Source organism: Rhincodon typus, chromosome 40 (genome assembly GCF_021869965.1).
Source record: "Rhincodon typus isolate 14 chromosome 40, sRhiTyp1.1, whole genome shotgun sequence".
NCBI lineage: Eukaryota > Metazoa > Chordata > Chondrichthyes > Orectolobiformes > Rhincodontidae > Rhincodon > Rhincodon typus.
In genome coordinates this window covers 3679413-3698504 of record NC_063371.1, presented here as the reverse complement: position 1 = coordinate 3698504, position 19092 = coordinate 3679413, and the positions used below count along the sequence as shown (strand labels likewise).

At 43.5% G+C, this 19092-nt stretch overlaps 1 protein-coding gene across 1 annotated transcript in view; it reads right to left on the bottom strand.

The window, feature by feature from the left end:
* Positions 1–1293: 1293 nt before the first annotated feature.
* Positions 1294–19092, bottom strand: part of LOC109916702 (zinc finger MIZ domain-containing protein 1-like) — a 42025-nt gene continuing 24226 nt past the window's right edge. Inside the window, exons 13-15 of the mRNA XM_048618748.1 lie at positions 13601–13761; positions 4847–5083; positions 1294–3035 (exon numbers count right to left, since the gene is read on the bottom strand). Of these exons, the coding sequence (XP_048474705.1) occupies positions 2928–3035; positions 4847–5083; positions 13601–13761 (506 nt within the window). The 3' untranslated portion in view covers positions 1294–2927. The remainder of the gene's footprint in view (positions 3036–4846; positions 5084–13600; positions 13762–19092) is intronic.

Genomic DNA, 19092 nt, shown 5'->3' with positions numbered 1-19092 from the left:
CTCTCCCTCCCCCCCCGCACTCACTCACACCCCTTCCCCCTCCCCTGCGCTCACTCACACTCTCTCTCACCCCTTCCTTCTCCCACACTCACTCACTCTTTCTCTCTGTCTCACCCCTCTCTTTCCTGCACTCATTCTCTCTCTCTCCCCACCTCTTACCCCCCTGCCCCTCCTCCTCCCATGGTTTGATAAGACTGATTCTACCTTTGCAGCCCCTCAAGACGAATATAAGGGCCGTGTAAATTCACCAGAACGTCACAGGAGCTTAAAGGGGTTCGATTATGTTGACAGGTTGCATACTCCACCAAGTTTTCCCTGAGTACAGAAGGTTTAGATGTGATCTAATTGAAGTGTTTCAAATGTTTGAAGCATCTAATGGTTTCACTCTTCTTTCATCTGGTAGGGACAAAATGTTAACTTTGAGGAGCTGGTTCTTCGCACAATTGGTAGTGGAAATCTGGAACCATCCCTGTTTTATTTGATAATTAAAAATGGTCAGGTAAATACATTGGTAAACAGCTGGTCATTTCCACAGACCAAATCATAAACTCATCTGGAAGTGCACAGAAACTGAGGAAGGCAAAATAAGAGATCAGCATTTCTTGACAACCAGGCAGCCAGAGGGTCAGTTGCCTGCTTAAATCTTTGCTCAGGAAATGGTGCACAGTTAATTAAAAGAAAACATGGGAGAATTAAGAAAAGCAAAACCTGACAATTAAAACAGTGTGGTCTCTTAGTCACCACCCCTTTGGACGGCATCTCATCTTCCCCTTCAGCACAACAGATCGTCCCTTAATCAGCAATAAGAACAGTTTCTTATTTCAGCTGGCATCTACCATCCTACTCCCCCCTCTTGTTAACTTTTATTCACATGACATTACTCTCTCCGCTGGTCACAGATGTTCAACTCTACTTTTTCCACCCCATAAGCCTGACCCTTACACACAATTTATGAATGTCCTCTGTCTCTCTTGCTATTGAACTCATTTGTTACCCCTTTACAAACAGGCAATTTTCATACCAATTAATGTCCCCTCTTTATTTTGGTCAGGGCTTTAGAGGGTGTCAGTTTTGTTGAAGAGTTCCACCCCAATGGCAGTGTGTCTTTCTCTTTTCAGATATTCAGTTGCATCCTATTTATTTGTTTCACGTCTAATTTAATATAGTTAAAAATCAGCAATCCAGCTCTTCATATCCTGGAACTGATGTGGAAACAGGGTTTCAATGAATAGATAGATTGTTGTATTAAAATGTAAGTTCCTCTATCAAAGCAGTAGTTTTAAAAACATTATAGAAATTAAACAAAGAACAATTAGCATTTATTGTCTCTCAGATTTCAGTACATCCCTAGAAAATCTGAACAAAGGAGATGGATTCAATAAACTTAAAACCCAGTTAGAGACCAAAAAAAACTGCAGATGCTGGAATCCAAGGTAAACAAACAAGAGGCTGGAAGAACACAGCAAGCCAGGCAGCATCTGGAGGAGAGGAGAAGTAAACATTTTGGGAGTTCTGAAGAAGGGTAATACCCCAAATGTGACTGCTCCTTTCCTCCAAATCTAAAACCCAGATTTACACACACAAAATTGACTTATTTATCTGAGCCACCTTCTTTAAATATTTCATGAATATCTTGAACTGCAGTAGCCCAACAAACTGATTAAATATAAATTTAATATCACACCCCCTCACCCCCCAAAAAAAAAAGCAAGCTGCATATATAGAAAGTGAAAATGGAGATTTTTTTCTTACACAATAATTGTATTGTTTTGAACCACCTCCCTCACTGCAAGGTGCATAAAATGTTGCCTTTCACTTTGCAGCATTAAAATGCATGACAGTGGTGATGTACTGTTGTCAGTTGTTTTGCCAAAGGATCCTTTAAAAGGTACTTTAAAAAGGAAGAAAACTGGATTTCAGTGCCGCGTGGAGTTGGTGCAAAAACTGCAATGTGTAGAACAATACTGGTGTATTCAGATAAGTCTCCATTAACATTAGGGAATGCTTTTTCCCCCCCAAATATACAAAAGAACAAAAATGGTCAAAAGGTGTGGGGACATCAAAATGGAATAATAACATAGTACTCTGTCATTTAATCACCTGTACTGCATTTATATTAAAATGATATGACGTCCAATATCTTTACTCACAAGTTGTGAAATGTAGGCAGTGATACTGTTCCATTACAAGAAGAGAGATCTTTCCCTTTTGTGTTCTTGTATTCCTGCATTACATACTTAGAAACTCTTGTGCTTTTTTAAAAATTTAGTAATTGGTCTTCTTTTTTGCATTCTGTTGAATAATTCAGAAGTCAGTGTCAATGTTCATCTATCTCTCTTACACGAACGAAAGTGCAGGGATCCAGGAAAGCCGCTGTACTTTGGTAAGGAGTTTTCTCAAGTTCTGTTATATTTTTGTTTCTGTACATAGCATTTGATTCCCAGGATGTCACAGTCCTCACTTCAAAAGTGAATGTGGAGAATAGTCCACAAAATTCCTCAGCTGGAAAAAATAAAACTTCTGCAATTAGTGGCCTGGGGCTAATTGCTGCATTGAACTGTTTCACATCATTTGCTTTCAGTGCTTTGAACTCCAGACAAGATTTGCATTCATAGCAAAAGATTATCCTGCTGATTCCTTGACAACCATTGGTGGTAGTTACAGAATCTGCTTTCTTCCAGCTGGCCAGACTTTCTAACCTGGTCCATATCCTAGTGTTCCTAAGGTATTTCCAACCCTGAAGACGCGAGATGGCATTTTTACAATGGGCCTGGAAGAATCTCCTTCCAGTCAAGTCCACAAAGACATCCGTCATCACCTTTGCACTGCCAACAATACAAGGCAGTACACAGTACCAGCTGAGCTTCAATGGAGATGGAGCAAAGGTTACTGTAGTGTTGTCAGCCCACTGGGAGAGGGGAAGAATCTCAGTTATTCTCAAACAAGGAGAGAAGATCATCATTGCTGTTGTTTGGCATGACTGGAGGTCCTAGGTATGACAAGAGTTCATCTGGGTTCGTGATCTCTGGAAGAAGCTAGGAAACAAGGGAGAAATCAAGATCAGATTGGATATCGTTAGCTCAAGACAAATGAAATGAATTAGACGATAGGGTGGAAACTATTTAAAATTATTCAGCTGGAAAAATATTAAATAAATTCCAGCCTTGGAATGCAGCTTTGCAGAGACTGAAGAATATTAATGGTCAGGTCAGTTTGCAAAGCAAAACGAGTTGATTTTAATCTCTTTCCTCTTATATTCTCAAATATATTGTTTAAACTCTTCCTTTCCATGTCATGTCCTACTCCACAACCAAGGTGCAGGTAAATTGTTTTCTCTGACGATGATGTTCACTGGTCAAGTCATCTTACCATCAAAGATCACATATAGTTAATGGTCATTTGGATAAGGTGCTGTGACTACTTGGTGCCCTGGGCTCCATACCCAGAAATGTGAAGGAGTGACAGATACAAATTACAAATTAGGAGTAAAGCATTCAGCCCCTTGGGTCTGCTCCACCATTCAATAGGATCATCGCTGATATGAAACCATGATGGGTGATGAAATGTTTTTTGATACAAAGAGTGATCACTGAAGGGATTTGGAATCGGTTTCACGTCTGTGTTTTGTACCAGAATGACCAACAGTTTTTTGCCCTCCTAGTTAAAATGGATAAGCATTGCCAAGGATAGAACAGTGTGGTTATGCAATTGCATCATAGGGTTTTAGCCTTCAACAAAAATGGGGAGAAACAAAAAAAAACTGCAAACACTGATCAATAGGTGGATTGCTTGGGATTTGTCCAAGTCTAAATCACATATAAATTATAGTGAAAAGCTGAGGTGCAAGCATGAATCCCTAAGGGAGTCTAGTTAAATTTGAGTGCATACTCATTGTCTCTTCTGTCTCCAACTTCCTAATCAATTATCTACCTATGTCAATAGAGTACGTGCAATTGCCTTCGTTCTCATTTTTGTTCAAGAATATAATGTTCCTAAAGGCTATTTTGAGTACGGTCAATAAATGTGCTAACTCTAGGATTTGTGTTGCTCTACTTCTCCCTTCATTTACGTGAAAACTCACCCAACTGCAGCCAATGTAGCTGTGCAACAAGGCTCCCCTTAACAATGCTCACATTTTGCTGCAGTACCTTCGAGCATCCCAAAGTGGACATTCTTTCGATTACAGACAGGATTGGTAGCTTGTTCAATACTGGTAGGCATTGCAGGCTGGCCTACTGTCCCCAGACCAAAATCCAAGCACATGCTTGATCCCGGGGGCTGAAGCCAGTAACAGTTACGTTAGCGGAGGGCCAGAGATTTTTGCTGAAACATCACAAAGTGGTTCCCTGCATTACTCCTGATAATTGTGTACTTGTGAAACAAGTTTGCTTTTCCTGACTTGCAATTTAAAAGACGCCTCTGGCCCTCTCCCGCCTGTTAACATTCTCTTCATGCAGCTCATGGGGCAGTTCATTGGGAGGGTTGTGGGTTGCAGGCGTGCTCCTGAGGCGTTGCATGACTATATCAAGTGGAATTGCAATTGGGGAAAAATTGACTTCCCTGCTAATTTTACACAAGCATTTTGGTTTAAGATTTTTCAGGTGAAAGAGCTGTGCAGCACTAAGTAACACTTCAGAGAACTATAGACATGTCCAACCTGGGAAGAATGGAAACAGTGCAGTTTTCAAGATCAAGTCTTGAGTCAGATAGTTTCAGTGCATTAAATAACCATTCATGACCGTTCAGTTAGAGCAAAGATAAAACCAGTCAGTATTTCTGAATAGTCCTGTAGAAGCTGAGAGCACACAAGATGATCACGAGAGGAGGAAGGAAATGCCATATTTACTTCTAGAGAAGACTCGGGAACATCAGCTGCCCCTTGGCCCCTTGCCTGACCTTCCATTACCGCAGATGGGTTGAAGGTCAGTTCGCTGTGTGAATGGACTCCAGCGCTTGTCTGCTGGAGCTGCCGCAGGTGTTGGGATGGGCTGCGATGGTGCAGCAACTGACCACTGAGGTGATGTGCATGGACTCCATGCTGCAGAGTTGCGTGGGATTGGTCCATTGTTCCAGAATGAGGAATCTGGGAACAGAAGATGAAAACAATCATTTTAAACAATGCAACAACCCTAGACATTCAATGATTTCTTTTTTTCCAGGCCACGCACAAACACTATCATGTACATTCCGGTCTTCAACACAGTTCACAATTCCATCATGCATTCTAAACCCCAGAGATGACAACTCTCATGGCTATTGATTCTGGGTTAACTTACCTTCAAGAACCATCAGCATGGGAACTGCAGTTTACATATTTTAGAAAATGCTTTCAAACATTACAAATGGGAGGTGGAAGCATAAATTCAAAAATTATTAAAGGCAAACATTTCAGAGAAACAGGGAAAATTGCAGCAGGAATAGGCTGTTCAGCCCTTTGAGCCTGCTCTGCAATTCAATATGATCATGGGCTGATCATCCAGTTCAGTTCCCTGTTCTTGCTTTCTCCTCTCCCCCCAGCCCCCAATAACCTTTGATCCCTTTAGCCCTAAATACTATATCAAACTCCTTGAAAACATTCAATGATTTCACATCAGCCGCTTTCTGTGGCAGAGAATTCCACAGGCTCACCGACTCTCTGGGTGAAGACATTTCTCCTCATCTCCGTCCTAAAATGTCCTAGCCATATCCTTACACTCTGACCCCCAGTTCTGGACTCCTCGATCATCAGGGACATCCTGCCTATGTTAACTCTGTCTAGTCCTGTTAGAATTTGATAGGTTTCTATTGAAGCCCCTCTTCAACCTTCCAAATGTACATGATTATAGTCCTAACTGATCCAGTCTCTCTTCTTGCATCAGTCCATGCCATCCCAGGAATCAGTCTTCCTCAGATAAGGAGATCAAAGCCACATTACTCCAGGTAATATTGCTGGATTAATACCTGAGCCCTAAGCAACTAAGATGAGAGAGATGAATGTGTGGCTGAAGGATTGATGCAGGAGAAATGAGTTTCCATTCATGGGGATTTGGCTTTGAGGAATGTGGGTGCTTTGCCATGGGGATGTTTTCAAAATGCCGTGTGTGTTGGGACCAGTGTTTTCGTCAGCCCTATAACTCGGTTAGTAGAAAGGATTTTAAACTGTATGGTGCAGAGAAGGGATAATGAGGGAAGATGTGGTAAATGAAAGAGAAACAAGAAGGGAATAGAGCAATGTAACAATTTCTCAATGATAACAAGCACGTGGCAAAAAAAGTGGCAGAACAACAAAGGTAACCCTGTAAAGATTAGAAGATTAGACAATTTTAAGAACCAGCAAAACATGACTAAAAAGTTAATCAAAAGGGAGAGATTAGTCATGAGAGGAAAGCTTACTAGAAATATATGTTTTAAAAAAGGACTTCCCACAAGTATTTTAAAAGGAAGAAGTTTACTAAAGTGAGCATTGTCCTTTGGACAATTAATAACAGAAAACGGCAGAAGTGAGAATAGGTATTTTGTGTCTGCCATCACTGTAGAAGATTTCCCAAAGATTTCTGAAAATCAAATAGCAAAAGGAAGAGGGATAATTAGAATGAAGCGTATCACCAGGGAACAAATACTGGGAAAACTATTATAATTAAAAGTGCAATAAGTTCCCAGAACCTGATGACATGCATCCTAGGGTCCATTAAGTGGTACAGACATTGATCATTCACTTTCAGGTCTGTTCGGGCCAAGCAAAGTTTCTACTTTCACAGAGGGCCCAAACCCAACCTGTACAAGTCTGTTTGGATCCTTCAGTCTTTTAAGTCTTTTCAGTTTTTGGACGTTCAGATAAAAGATATCTGACCTGTTGAACTTAAATGGAGAGAGATTGCAGAACACTGTGGTGCAGAGTGTTCAGGATGTCCTAATAAATTAATTACAAAATGTGAGCATGCTTGTATAGAAAGTGATTAAGAAGGCAAATGGAACTCAAGACGTTTGTTGTAAGTGGAACAGAATGAAAAAGTAGGCACGTTTTACTGCAGTTTTGAGAGTACTATGTAGAGTCTTGGTCTCTAATGTGAAAAATGATAGAATTGTATTGGAAGCAGTTCCGAGAAGGTCCACTTGATTCATTCCTGGCATAAATAATTTCTCCAGTGAGGAGAGTTGAACAGGTTGCAGCTTTATCCGTTGGAGCTTAGAAGAACAAGAGGTCATCCCACTGAAGCGTACTAGATCCTGACAGGACTTGACCAGGTGGATGCTGAGAAGATGTATCCCTTGTGGGACAAGACTAAAATAGGGGACATAGTTTTAAAGCAAGACACCTCCCTTTCAAGAGGTATGATAGTCTGTGAAATTTCTTCCTTAGAAAACATTGGTCATTGAAATTATTCAAGGCTGAGGAAAGATAGACTTTTGATCCGTGAGGGAGTCAGAGGTTACAGACAGGAAAGTCAAGACCACAATCAAATGAGCTATGACCTGAATGAGTGGGGAGTTGCTTGAAATTGTAGTTGAACAGTCTGTTCTTTGTCTTAATCCCTACACAGCAAGCAGACGAATGTATTATTAAAGAGAAAATGATCAATCCAGGTTCCTATTTGTCCTAGAAGATGGATGAATTCAGACGGACATGATTCAAACCCACTGTGACAATCTCCAGAGTTGTACAAGGTAACACACTGGGAGATATCTGACATGGGTAAGGTACTGTAAAAGTGTACTTAGTTCAATTCTTTCAGTAGGAGAAAATCATACAGGGAAAAAAAAACTCTTAAAGCAAACTTTCCGTTAACTAATCTACACTTCATGTGTCCTCTGGCTCACTGCGGTCTGCTTTCTCCAAGGACAATTTGTTCAGATAATCAGAGGCCTCAGTCCCAAAACAAAGAGAGTTTACACAAGGAACAGCTGCTAAGCAGTTACAGGCCATCAACCTGTGATTGTCCAATTATTAAATAATCTGAAAAATCAGGGACTGGGGGCCCACAATATTCCCACACAGTGTTCCACGCAAACTCAAATGCTTGTAAGGAGTTCCTGATTTAGGATCGCAATGGCTTTCTGATAATTTGAGGTCATATTGCAATTATTTTCATGAAAGAACTCACTTTTTTAGATATTTACAAAATGCAAAGAACATCAGTCCCATGAAAGATGCTGATTTGGAGGAAACAAATCGTACAGTGGATTAGACAAATCTTTCACGACCAAGGACTAAAATCAAACGCAGCAGTAAAAGATAGAATAAAATTTTCCTTCATATAGACCTTATGGGCAGTTCCTAGTTGACATGGATGCACAGAGGGGAGAAAAAAAAATCTTGTAGCTTGTTTTGTATTAATTGACAACCCCATTCAGATCATAAAATGGTGATGTGAATACCAGAAGATATTTCAATGTCATGGTGGTGTCTTTCTTCCACAGTTGGAGCTGAGGAATTTCTAAACTATTTCTGAGCTGTTCTGTACTGAGGAGTTAGGACACTGAATGTTGTGTGAAGTTGGAAAGCTCCCTTCATCAAGTCCTGTATCATTCCCATGAACTTCAATCAATTTAGAAAAATGATACAGCCCAGTCAGTTCTCTCAGCAAGCTAGGGGCAGAGCAATCGCTAAAATTGGAAATTAAATGTCAAGTCAGATTCCAGTGGACCACAATAAACAGTTGGAGAGCTTCCAAGCCAGACACCAGAACCCTGATCGAGCTGCAATTGAAATCTCTGGCAGCTTGGGTTCTAACAATTAATTGCAGCCAATCTTGAGGGTTTACAAACCCCGTAGAACATCACGTGATATGTAAATCAGCTGGAGACAGGAATCAAGCTTGGATTTTAACGAGTCACTGCTTTGGAGATGTTATTATGAATCAAATTGGAAACATTATGCATTTGGTCGGGAGTAACAAATTCAGCATTAAATGTGACAACTTTACTCGTCCTAGAGAAGGTCTGAAAAGTCGATTTCAGTGAGCAAGATTTGAACTCACTCAACCTCTATTCGTTTAGATGGGGGACAGGGGTGGTAGTGCGACATGGTATCAACTAACAGCCCCTGAATCTTTTATTTCATGGGCCGTTTGCCACCATCTGAGAGGGAAACTCGTCTCTGAGAGCTGTTGGCTACTCAAGTGGCTGGCAGTGCTCTCGTCCTTGCGGTGGGGGGGCGGTCACTGCTGGGAGTCTGGCACCATATGAGTCTTGTCAGGGCTAAGCTGGCATGCCCTGGTTTGGCAGGGGGTGAGGGTTCCAGTGGCCTAGTGGGTAAGAAGAAACATGGAAATGGGAAAACTAAATTCTTTGAAGTTTGTGTCACAGGTAGACAGGGTGGTTTAAGAGGGCATTGATCACGCTTGCCTTCATTGCTCAGGCCTCCGAGTGTAGGAGTTGGGATGTCATGTTGTGATTGTACGGGATGTTGCTGAGGCCTCTTCTGGAGCACTGTGTCCAGTTCTGGTCGCCCTGTTATAGGGAAGGTTATTATTCAGCTGGAGAGGGTTCAGAAAGGATTTACCAGGATGTTGCCAGGAATGAAGGGTTTGAGTTATGAGGAGAGGTTGGATAGACTGGAACATTCCATCCCTCGAGGGTAGGATGTTGAGGGGTGACCATACAGAGATTTTTAAAATCATGAGGGGTACAGATAAGGTGAATGGCAGATGTTTTTTCCCTAGGATGGGGAATTTCAAGACTAGGGGGCATATTTTTAAGGTGAGAGGAGAAAGATTTAAAAAGGATGTGAGGGCAACTTTTTTACACTGATGTCGTGTGTGGAATGAACTTCCAGAGGAAGTGGTGGATGTGGGTACAGTTACAACATTTAAAAGACATCTGGATGAGTGCATGAATAGAAAATGTTTGGAGGGATATGGGCCAGAAGCAGGCGGGTGGGACTAGTTTAGTTTTGGATAATGGTCAGAATGGACTGGTTGGCCTGAAGGGTCCGTGCTGTATGACTCTATTACTCTAAAGAAGGTGGGCCTCCACCACACATACAGTGCCTATGAATTGGCTTAAGAGACCCATAGGTCAGGGGGGTGGGGTACAAACCATAGCTCACTTCCCTGGTTAAAATACCTGTGTGGGTGGGCAGGAGCCACTAGTATGACCCCCAGTGGTACCTGCCAGGGTCTGTAAGATTCAGCCCTGCCCCAGTATGTGTAAAGCAACAAAGCCTCTCATAAAGCTTCAAGGTCAATCTACACTGTATCTAAGCATAAAAGACTGGTTACTGTTCTCGCTTGTTGACCCTCTGTCAAAGCGCCAAGAGCAAATTCTGCAGAATGAGATGTCAAATACAGCCGCAACAGACAAGGTGGAAAGCAATAATGTGAGGCAACTGGTGCAAGTTTAGCATTCTTTGAAATTTAAAAAGAATTTTTCATGGGTTGTGGGCATCACTGGCTGGGCCCAACATTTCTTGCCCCGTTCCCCCCAATTACCCCCTTGAGAAGGTGGAGGTGAACCGCCTTCTTGAACCGCTGCAGTCCCATGTGGTGTAGCGACCCCCACACAGTGCCCTCAGGGAGAGAGTGCCACAATTCTGACCCAGCGACACTGAAGGAACGGCCAATATATTTCCAAGTCAGGGACGGCGAGGGGCTCGGAGGCTGAACTTGCAGGGGGTGGTGTTCCCATGTACCTGCTGCCCCTTGTCCTTCTGGATGGAAGTGGGTTGTGGGTTTGGAAGGTGCTGCCTGAGGAGCCTCGGTGAGTTGCTGCAGTGCATCTTGTAGATGGTACACACTGCTGTTACTGAGCATCGGTGGTGGGGGGAGTGGGATGTTTGTGGGTGTGGGGTCAATCGAGCGGGGGCTGCTTTGTCCCTGGATGGTGTCGAGCTTCTCGAGTGTTGTTGCAGCTGCCCCCATCCAGGGCAAGTGGGGAGTATTCCATCACATTCCTGACTTGTGACTTGTCGATGGTGGGACAGGCTTTGGGAGGAGTCAGGAGGGGAGTTACTCGCTGCAGGATTCCCAGCCTCTGACCTGCTCTTGTAGCTATTGTATTTATATGGACTGGTCCAGTTCAGTTTAGGTCAATGGTAACCCCCAGGATGTTGATAGTTGGGGGAGATTCAGTCAGTATAATGCTATTGATTGTCAAGGGGGTGACGGTTAGATTGTCTTTTGTTGTAGATGGTAACCCCTAGGATAGTAACAGACCTTTCGGTCCAACCAGTCTATGTCAAACACAATCCCAAACTAAAGTAGTCCCACCTGCCAGCTCCTGACCCATCTCCTTCCAAACCTTTCCTATTCATGTCCTTATCCAAATGTCTTTTAAACATTGTAACTGTACCCACATCCACCACTTCCTCTGGAAGTTCATTCCACACACAAACCACTCTCTGTGTAAAAAAGTTGCCTCTCATGTCATTTTTAAAATCGTTGTCCATAAAAATATGCCCCCTAGTCTTGAAATTCCCCACCCTAGGGAAAAGACACCTGTTAGGAAGGCAGTGAAGATCAAATCCCTCTGATAATTGAATCAACACACAAGCCCCATTCTGTTATGATGGAAGAAGAAGTCCCCTTCTAATAATTAAATCCAAAACACTCAGAGAAGCTTGCCTCGCCCTTCATAATCTGTTAAAAGATTTGTTAAAGGAAAGAAAATCCCTGATCTCCACTTTATAAGTAACAAGTAACCATTTATTTATTGAACCCTAACAATGAACAAATTAAAAGAGATACTAACAAACCGAACAATTTCCCCCTAAGTACTGACTATTCCTATCTGAACTAAATTCTACTGGAACACTGTTCAAATAAACACAAGTCCGATTTATATAAACCCAATGAATTAGAAAACATTAAATTAAAACTTAATCTCTCCAAATTCACACAGACTACGTCTTCTGGAACACTCTGCCTTCTCCGTTACGCCACAAAGACCTTTCTTCCGATTATTCTGCTGTCAGGAATTTTTTTTTCTGTAATTTCATTGATAAGGACTTCGAGCTAAGACTGCTGTGGTACTTTTGATGACTTTCAGAGAGCTTAATCGTTTTGTGTGAAAGGCAGGTTTGTCTGTCAGATGGCAGACTTGCTTTCGCTGCTGATCCCCTCGATCCTCAAATAAACTTTTTTTTATATATTCCCCTGTCACACTTCAAGTTCTTATAATATGATTGGTGTCAGGTCGTCAACACCATTAGTTTTTAAATTCAACTGGGTTTGAATGGCTGAGTGCTTGGTTCGTATTAATTGGCCAAATTCAAACTTGTTGTCAAAACATCAAAGCAAGACTTCTGTTTTGCCTGCCACCTGTAAGGCCTTTTGATACACTGGTTTCACTTTTTGGGGCTCTCATTACTGTACATGCAACTTCCAAGCACAATTCTTTTTTAAAAGGGACCGCTTTTTCCCCCACAATTATTTTTAGCAACAAATTCTAACTTTCTGCCTTCCAGTTTTGAAGTATGCCACCCAACTTTGCAACACACCTGCCATTAACCCCATCAATGGCCCCCTCATGATTTTATAAACATCTATAATGTCACCCCTCAAACTCCTACGCTCCTGGGAAAAAGTATACTGAGAGAAGTATAATGACTACAATAAAACAATAATAAATCTGTGAGTAAGCCAGCAATCTCAGGAATGGCTACAAGATCCATGCTGCTCACGCCTGAGATTGCAGGCTGTTCCTTCCCCTTCTTCACTGTCCACTGCACAACCTCATTTTGGTGTCATCATCTACAATCTTACTAACCAAAGAGATTGAAGCTTTCATTTGCTGGGGAACACATTCGAGTTGTAGGATATATTTCATGATTGATCATGGCCAATTAATGGCAGCAAAGTCTTTGAAGAGAATCAGAAAATGGTTACAGCACTGAAGGAGGCTATTTGGCCCATCATGTCAGTGCTGACTCTCTGCAAGATCAAATCATCCAGTGCCGTTTAGCCACCTTTCCCCTGTTGCCCTGCAATTTTCTTTTGCCCTTGATAATTCCTTTTGAAAGACATGATCGAAGCTGCCTCCACCACACTCAGTGCATTCTAGATCACCTGCTGCTTAAAATAGAGTCCAAGAACGTTCACATCCCATTCCCAGACACCTAATGGCCTTAAGCAATGGCACACACAGGCTGGATATTTGATAGCCATGTTCTGCTGATTGCTCTAAGTGAAGCCAGGCTCTCAAAATCAGGTGGGTGATGGTTGAGAACACACCAGTAGAACATTGTCCACCTAGAGCCCCAGTCAGCCCTATCTGTGTCTTTTCGCTGACCCCAGTGGGAAGTGGCTGCAGGACAACAGGTTGCTGGAATTCTGAATCAGCTAGGGGATACATGTCCAGCTGTTCAGAAGTGACGACACTTCTGGTCACAGACCTCAACCAACCTACAGGCCAAACAGCGCTCAGCAACTACAGGGGGCCCCCCATGAACGTGTGTTGGGAGCCACACACGTCTACAAGGGTGCAGAGAAAAGTGCTTAAATTGTAAACAAGCTCCGAGAATGCTGGAGAAACTCAGCGGATCTGGGAACATCCGTGGAGACCAAGCGAGAGAGAGGGAGAAACAGAGTTAATGTTTCTACTCATCTTCGTTTCTGTCACCAGCTATGTGACCAGACCTGGTGAGCAACTGATGGAAGACTTATTCCAAACCACAAAACCTTACCTGATCCAGCATGGAGTGCCCGAGGGATTTGTCAGGAGCCATATTTGGGATGTCCGCTGGGTAGGGCATGGGTGGTCCATGCATAAACTCATTAATGGATGTGTTGGCAGGAGTGCCATGGGGAAAATCTGCAAAACTCCCCTGCCCACCATAGACAGAATCTGTTGAATATAGAAAGCAGCACTGTCACAGGATTGGTGTATTGTAAAGAGGCAACATAGAGAAAAATCACACATAACCAAATGCTCCTGCACGTTATCCTATTCAAACTTGTCAAACTGTTGCTGCCCCAGTTGTTGGGCCTGCTTCAGCTTGCTACTTAGTATTTTGCATTGTTTAACACCAAACAAGTTCCAAACAGCAAACAAAACTCTGGGGGTGGCAGGGAGTTGAGGGAAGGGGGTGAAGCAGTGGGGAATGGTCCCTGATCAACCATAGAGTCGTACAGCACGGAAACAGACCCTTTGGTCCAATTCGTCCATACCAACCAGATATCCCAAACTTAACTAGTCCCATTTGTCAGCATGTGGCCCATATCCCTCTAAACCCTTCCTATTCATATACTCATCCAGACGCCTTTCTAAATGTTGTAATTGTACCAGCCTCCACCACTTCCTCTGGCAGCTCGTTCCATACACGCATCACCCTCTGTGTGAAAAAGTTGCCCCTCAGGTCCCTTTTATATCTCTCCCCTCTCACCTTCTGGTTTTGGGAATAGACCTCAGCTATTCACCTTATCCAAGCCCCTCATGATTTGATAAACTTCTGTAAGGTCGCCCCTTGGCCTCTGACCCTCCAGGGGAAAAAATTCCCAGCCTATCCAGGCCCTCTGTATAATTCAAACCCTCCAGTCCCAATCAGCAGCTGATGTTGCACCCTACCACTTTGCATTTTCTGTTAAACTGCGACACAGCACCAAGGTTCTTAATGTCAAGCCAAGCAAAAGCGACAGCAAGGTGAGGAATCAGTTGCCAGAAGAGAATGTGAGCCAGTGGTTCGGTGAATGGTGGTGAAAAGCAGTGAAAGATCAGCTGCTGATTTGGTACGAGCCCACTTGGTGCTGCTGCTGTGAATCTTTTATAGCACCCAGTGCTTCTCATAGTCCAAGGTAAGAAGACAAACATTTCTCACCCTTGCGTTAGACTGTACCAAATGCTGCAATAGTCCAATAGGTGAACCATCAGTCCTTGATTGCAATATTCACAGCCTAGGGGTAACTGTTAAGCTGAGATGTTGGATGCTATCACAAAGAGGTAAGTTCTTACATGGCCCCAAACGTAAATGCCTTTTTGCTTCTAATTGAATGAGCTTGCGAAAAGGAAAATTATGTCGAAACCGATAACTTCAGTCCTTTCATCGACACAAGGTCTGCGGCCTTTTCTGGGACATACCCTGAATATAAACTCAAGTCTATTGAGATTGACAAAAGCCTATTGTAAATGGAGGCATTCCTCAGCCTGGATGCCCAGTTCTCAAAATGCAGGCTCCAAAAATGTGTAGCGCAGATGCATCTGGGTATTCTACTGCACAAAATAGAAAACAATAGCTTGTAGTTGCAGCAGGTAATTAAGGTAAATGGAATTTTGGCTTTATTGTTATGGGTTGGAGTTTAGAAACGGGAGCCTTGTTACATCAGTACAGGGTGTTTGTCAGACCACAACTGGAGTACGGTGTATAATTCTGTATTTAAGAAGGAATGGACTGGCATTGGAGGTGGTTCAAAAGGGATTCATTAGGCTGTTTCTTGGGATGAAGGGGTTCATCAAAATTTATCGCGAATGGTTAGCCTTTATTCTTTATCATTTAAAGACGGTGGTTGGGAGGTTATAGAACATTGAACAGTACAGCACAGGAACAGGCCTTTTGACCCACAATGTTGTGCCGAACATGATGCCAAATTAAACTAATCCCTTTTGCCTTCCCGTTGTCCATATCCCTCCATTCCTTACTTATTCATGTGCTTATCTAAAGGCCCCTTAAACGCCCCTATCATATCTGCCTCCACCACCACACCTGGCAGCAATCTTATCAGAGGGGTCTGACAGGGTCGATGTTGAGAAGGCATTTCCACTTGTCGAACTAGGGTACACAGTTACTGAATAAGGGAACATGCATTTAAAACTGAGATGCGAAGGAATTTCTTCCCCAGAGGGTAATGGAAGTCTAGAATTCTCTACCCGAGAGAGTTGTGGCAGCTAGGTCAATTAAAATCTGTACAGAGGAGTAATATCGAGTTGAGGGTGATGAAAAGCTGGCATGACAGAGAAGTGGAGGCCTGGGGGAGATCAGCCGTGATTTTATTGATTGATAGGGGGAGGGGCTGAATGGCCCACTCCTGCTGCCATGTTCTTACATTCACGCAGCTCATTACTATGTGCATTTTTTAAAAAAAGTTTACATGCTGTTTGTCATGACATTTTCAGATTTGTGTCTCTAGATAGGTTGGTGGCTGCCCAGGCTGAAAACCAAGATCTTGTGTTTCACGAACATCAGATACCCGCAAATTAATGGGATTAATCTTACCACTTACAGTGAATTGGAGAAGTGAGTCATCTCTGCAGCCCACTCATGGCAGAACTGATTAACAGCCTCTGCGCAACTAGCCATATAATATGCATGTGTCCCTGATCTATAGTCCGCCCCTCCTTCCCCAGCCGCGTTATTGTCAGGTCTACAAAAAGGCTTCTCCCGCACCTTCTCCTCACTCTGTCAAATAAGATCTACAAAGGCACAATTCATCAGATGCTCCAGGACAGGCAGGTGGGTGCATCTGTACTTCTGACTACAGTGAAGGACAAATGAAAGACAGTCCCTTTTCTCAAATACAAAGGGCCAAGCCTCCAGGGGTTCTGTTTAAGAGCCTCGAAAATAAAGAGGTTGATGGCCATTTATTCCAGGTCCAAAACGTCACAGGCAGAAGCTTTATCAAGGAACAAGGTCTCCACATTGACTGGGACAAAGAGGGGTTCTGCTCATTCAGAAAGGAGGCAAAAATGCAGGTTTGGGATAGAACAGACAGTCAGGGTCCAGGACACGTACCAGGGTGGGTGGTGAGAAAATTGGAAATCTCAAACCTAAGCCCAACCTACCCACTTCTGACTTTGATGGAATTACGACAGACAGTTCCCATGTTTTATTGAGGCTGTGTGTCTCAGATTTGATGTCACCTGTTGGCTTTAACACTAGCTGGGTGGGTTTTGCAGTCCCAAGGAAACCTGGCGACTGAAAGGGAGATAAGGACATCTGCAGGATGAGGATAAGTGTCTTTTTTGGCACTGCTTGTGGGCCGAGAGGAGCAAAAGTGTCCGCCACACATTGTCTAAGCACTAGCCAGCAAATCAGAGTTTCCAACTGGCTGTAGTAATGTCACTTAAAGGGATGGCACGGCTAGGCAATGGCAAACATTTAAAGAGAGTGTGGAGGAACTGTAACAATTGTTCATTGCTCCCTGGGACAGAAATAAAACAGGAAAGGCGGTCTGACCATGGATTACATGGGAAATTGAGGACAGTATCAGATCCAAGGAAGGATTGGCCAAATAAAGCAGCGGACCTGAGACTTAGGAGCAGTTTAGATTTCAACAAAGGAGGACAAAACGATTGATTAAGAGGGGAAAAATAGAGTACAAGAATAAGTTTGTGAGGAACATGCAAACTGATTGATTTGTTGGAATGAAAAGATTAGTGAGGGCAAGACCTTACTGTCAGAAAACAGGGGAAGTCACAATGGGGAACAGAGATGGAAGACCAATTAAATACTTTGTATTTTGGCTCTGTCTTCACAAAGGAAGACTCAAAAAAATGTTCCAGAAATGTTGGGGAACATATAGAAAGTTAGGAATAGGTCATTCAATATGATCTTGGCTGATCTTGCCCTTCCATTACTGTATCCCTTGAACTATTAGGCCACAAGGGCTGTACCTACTTCCTTTGTAAAACACACAATGTTTTGGCCTCAACCACTTCCTGTGGTAGTGAATTCCAAAGGCTCACCACTCTCTGGGTGAAGACATTTCTCCACATTTCAGTCCTACCCTGTATCCTGAGACTGTGACCCCCTCCCTCCCGCCCACCCCGGTTCTGGTCCCCTGGACAGTCATAGGGAACATCCTTCCTGCATTTAATCTGTCTAGTGCTGTTAATGAGAGAGAGAGAGGAACTTAGGGCAACCAGTATTAGTAAGTAAATAAGCTAAGGAAATGATTTGGGAGAAATTGATGGAATTAAAAGCCTAGGGCCTGTGGATGAGGTTTACTTAGACTTTAAGATGGCAGTAATAAGGTCCCACGTAAGAGATAAGCATGTCAATTTAAGCACACGGGACTGGGGAATAAGGATGCCTGGCTGCAATTGGACAGGGCGAGACCACGCCTTGGAGTACTGTGTGGGCAGTTTTGGTCTCTCTGCTCCTTCTGGTGACGGAGGGAGAGCAGCGAAGGGTTTCCCAGACTGATTCCCTGAGATAGCACGGACTGACGGATGAAGAGAGACCAGATTGGGTTAGAATGATATTCACTGGAGTTTAGAAGAATGGGGGTGGGGAGGAAGGGGGGGGGGGGGGGGAATCTCATCTCCATTAACCTCATGCCATCCCTGCAACCTCTCAGCTGAGGGATGGGAAACCACTCGCAGAGCTCCCCATTTGGCAGGGAGCTGAGCACCGAGAGGAGGCCCTCCCTTCCCGTCCACAATCCGGAAATTCCACCCTCCGTGGATAATGTAAGGCCCTGTCTCCCCCAATTCTGTCCATGACTGACCACTGGTCTTAGTTTGAAAAGCATTCTGCCCGGGCCCTCACCAACCTCAGGTTCTCTAGCACAGCTACTCTGCCTTCAAGTAGTTCCTTCGCCACCAACCACTCACCACCCACCACCGCAACGCCCTTCCCCCCCCCACCCCAACCCCCAGCGTTGGCCCAGGGTGCTAACTCTGTACTAACTCTGTGCCTGCCTCGGACCCTGCTCTCCATCATATGTCTTGTACCAAATGACCCTCAATGGCTTTCTCTTTTCATCTCTTATGGGGGTCACCAACAGAGCCCTTCCTCTGTCCCCTGCTCTCAGAGCAATTGCAATCAAGATTCATCAAGTTGAAGCACTCCCTGTGTGATTTTGCACTCCCTCAAAATCAATGTGGCATAAAATTGCGGAGGATGTGAAATGTACCTTTAAACTAAACCTTCTCTATTCTTGCTTGACTGAATAAATTTGGATAAATGCAACGTATTGCATTTCGCTAAAACAAACAAAGGCAGTGCTTATACAATTAAAAGTAGGGCTTTGGTTAGTATTGTAGAGGAGAGAGACCTAGGGGGTTCAGGTACATAATTCTTTGAAGTTTGCATCACATGTAGACAGGGTGGTTAAGAAAGTGTTTAGCACGCTTGCCTTCATTGCTCAGACCTTTGAGCACAGGAGTTGGGACGTCATGTTGAGGTTGTACAGGACTTGGTGAGGACTCTTCTGGAGCACTGTGTCCAGTTCTGGTCACCCC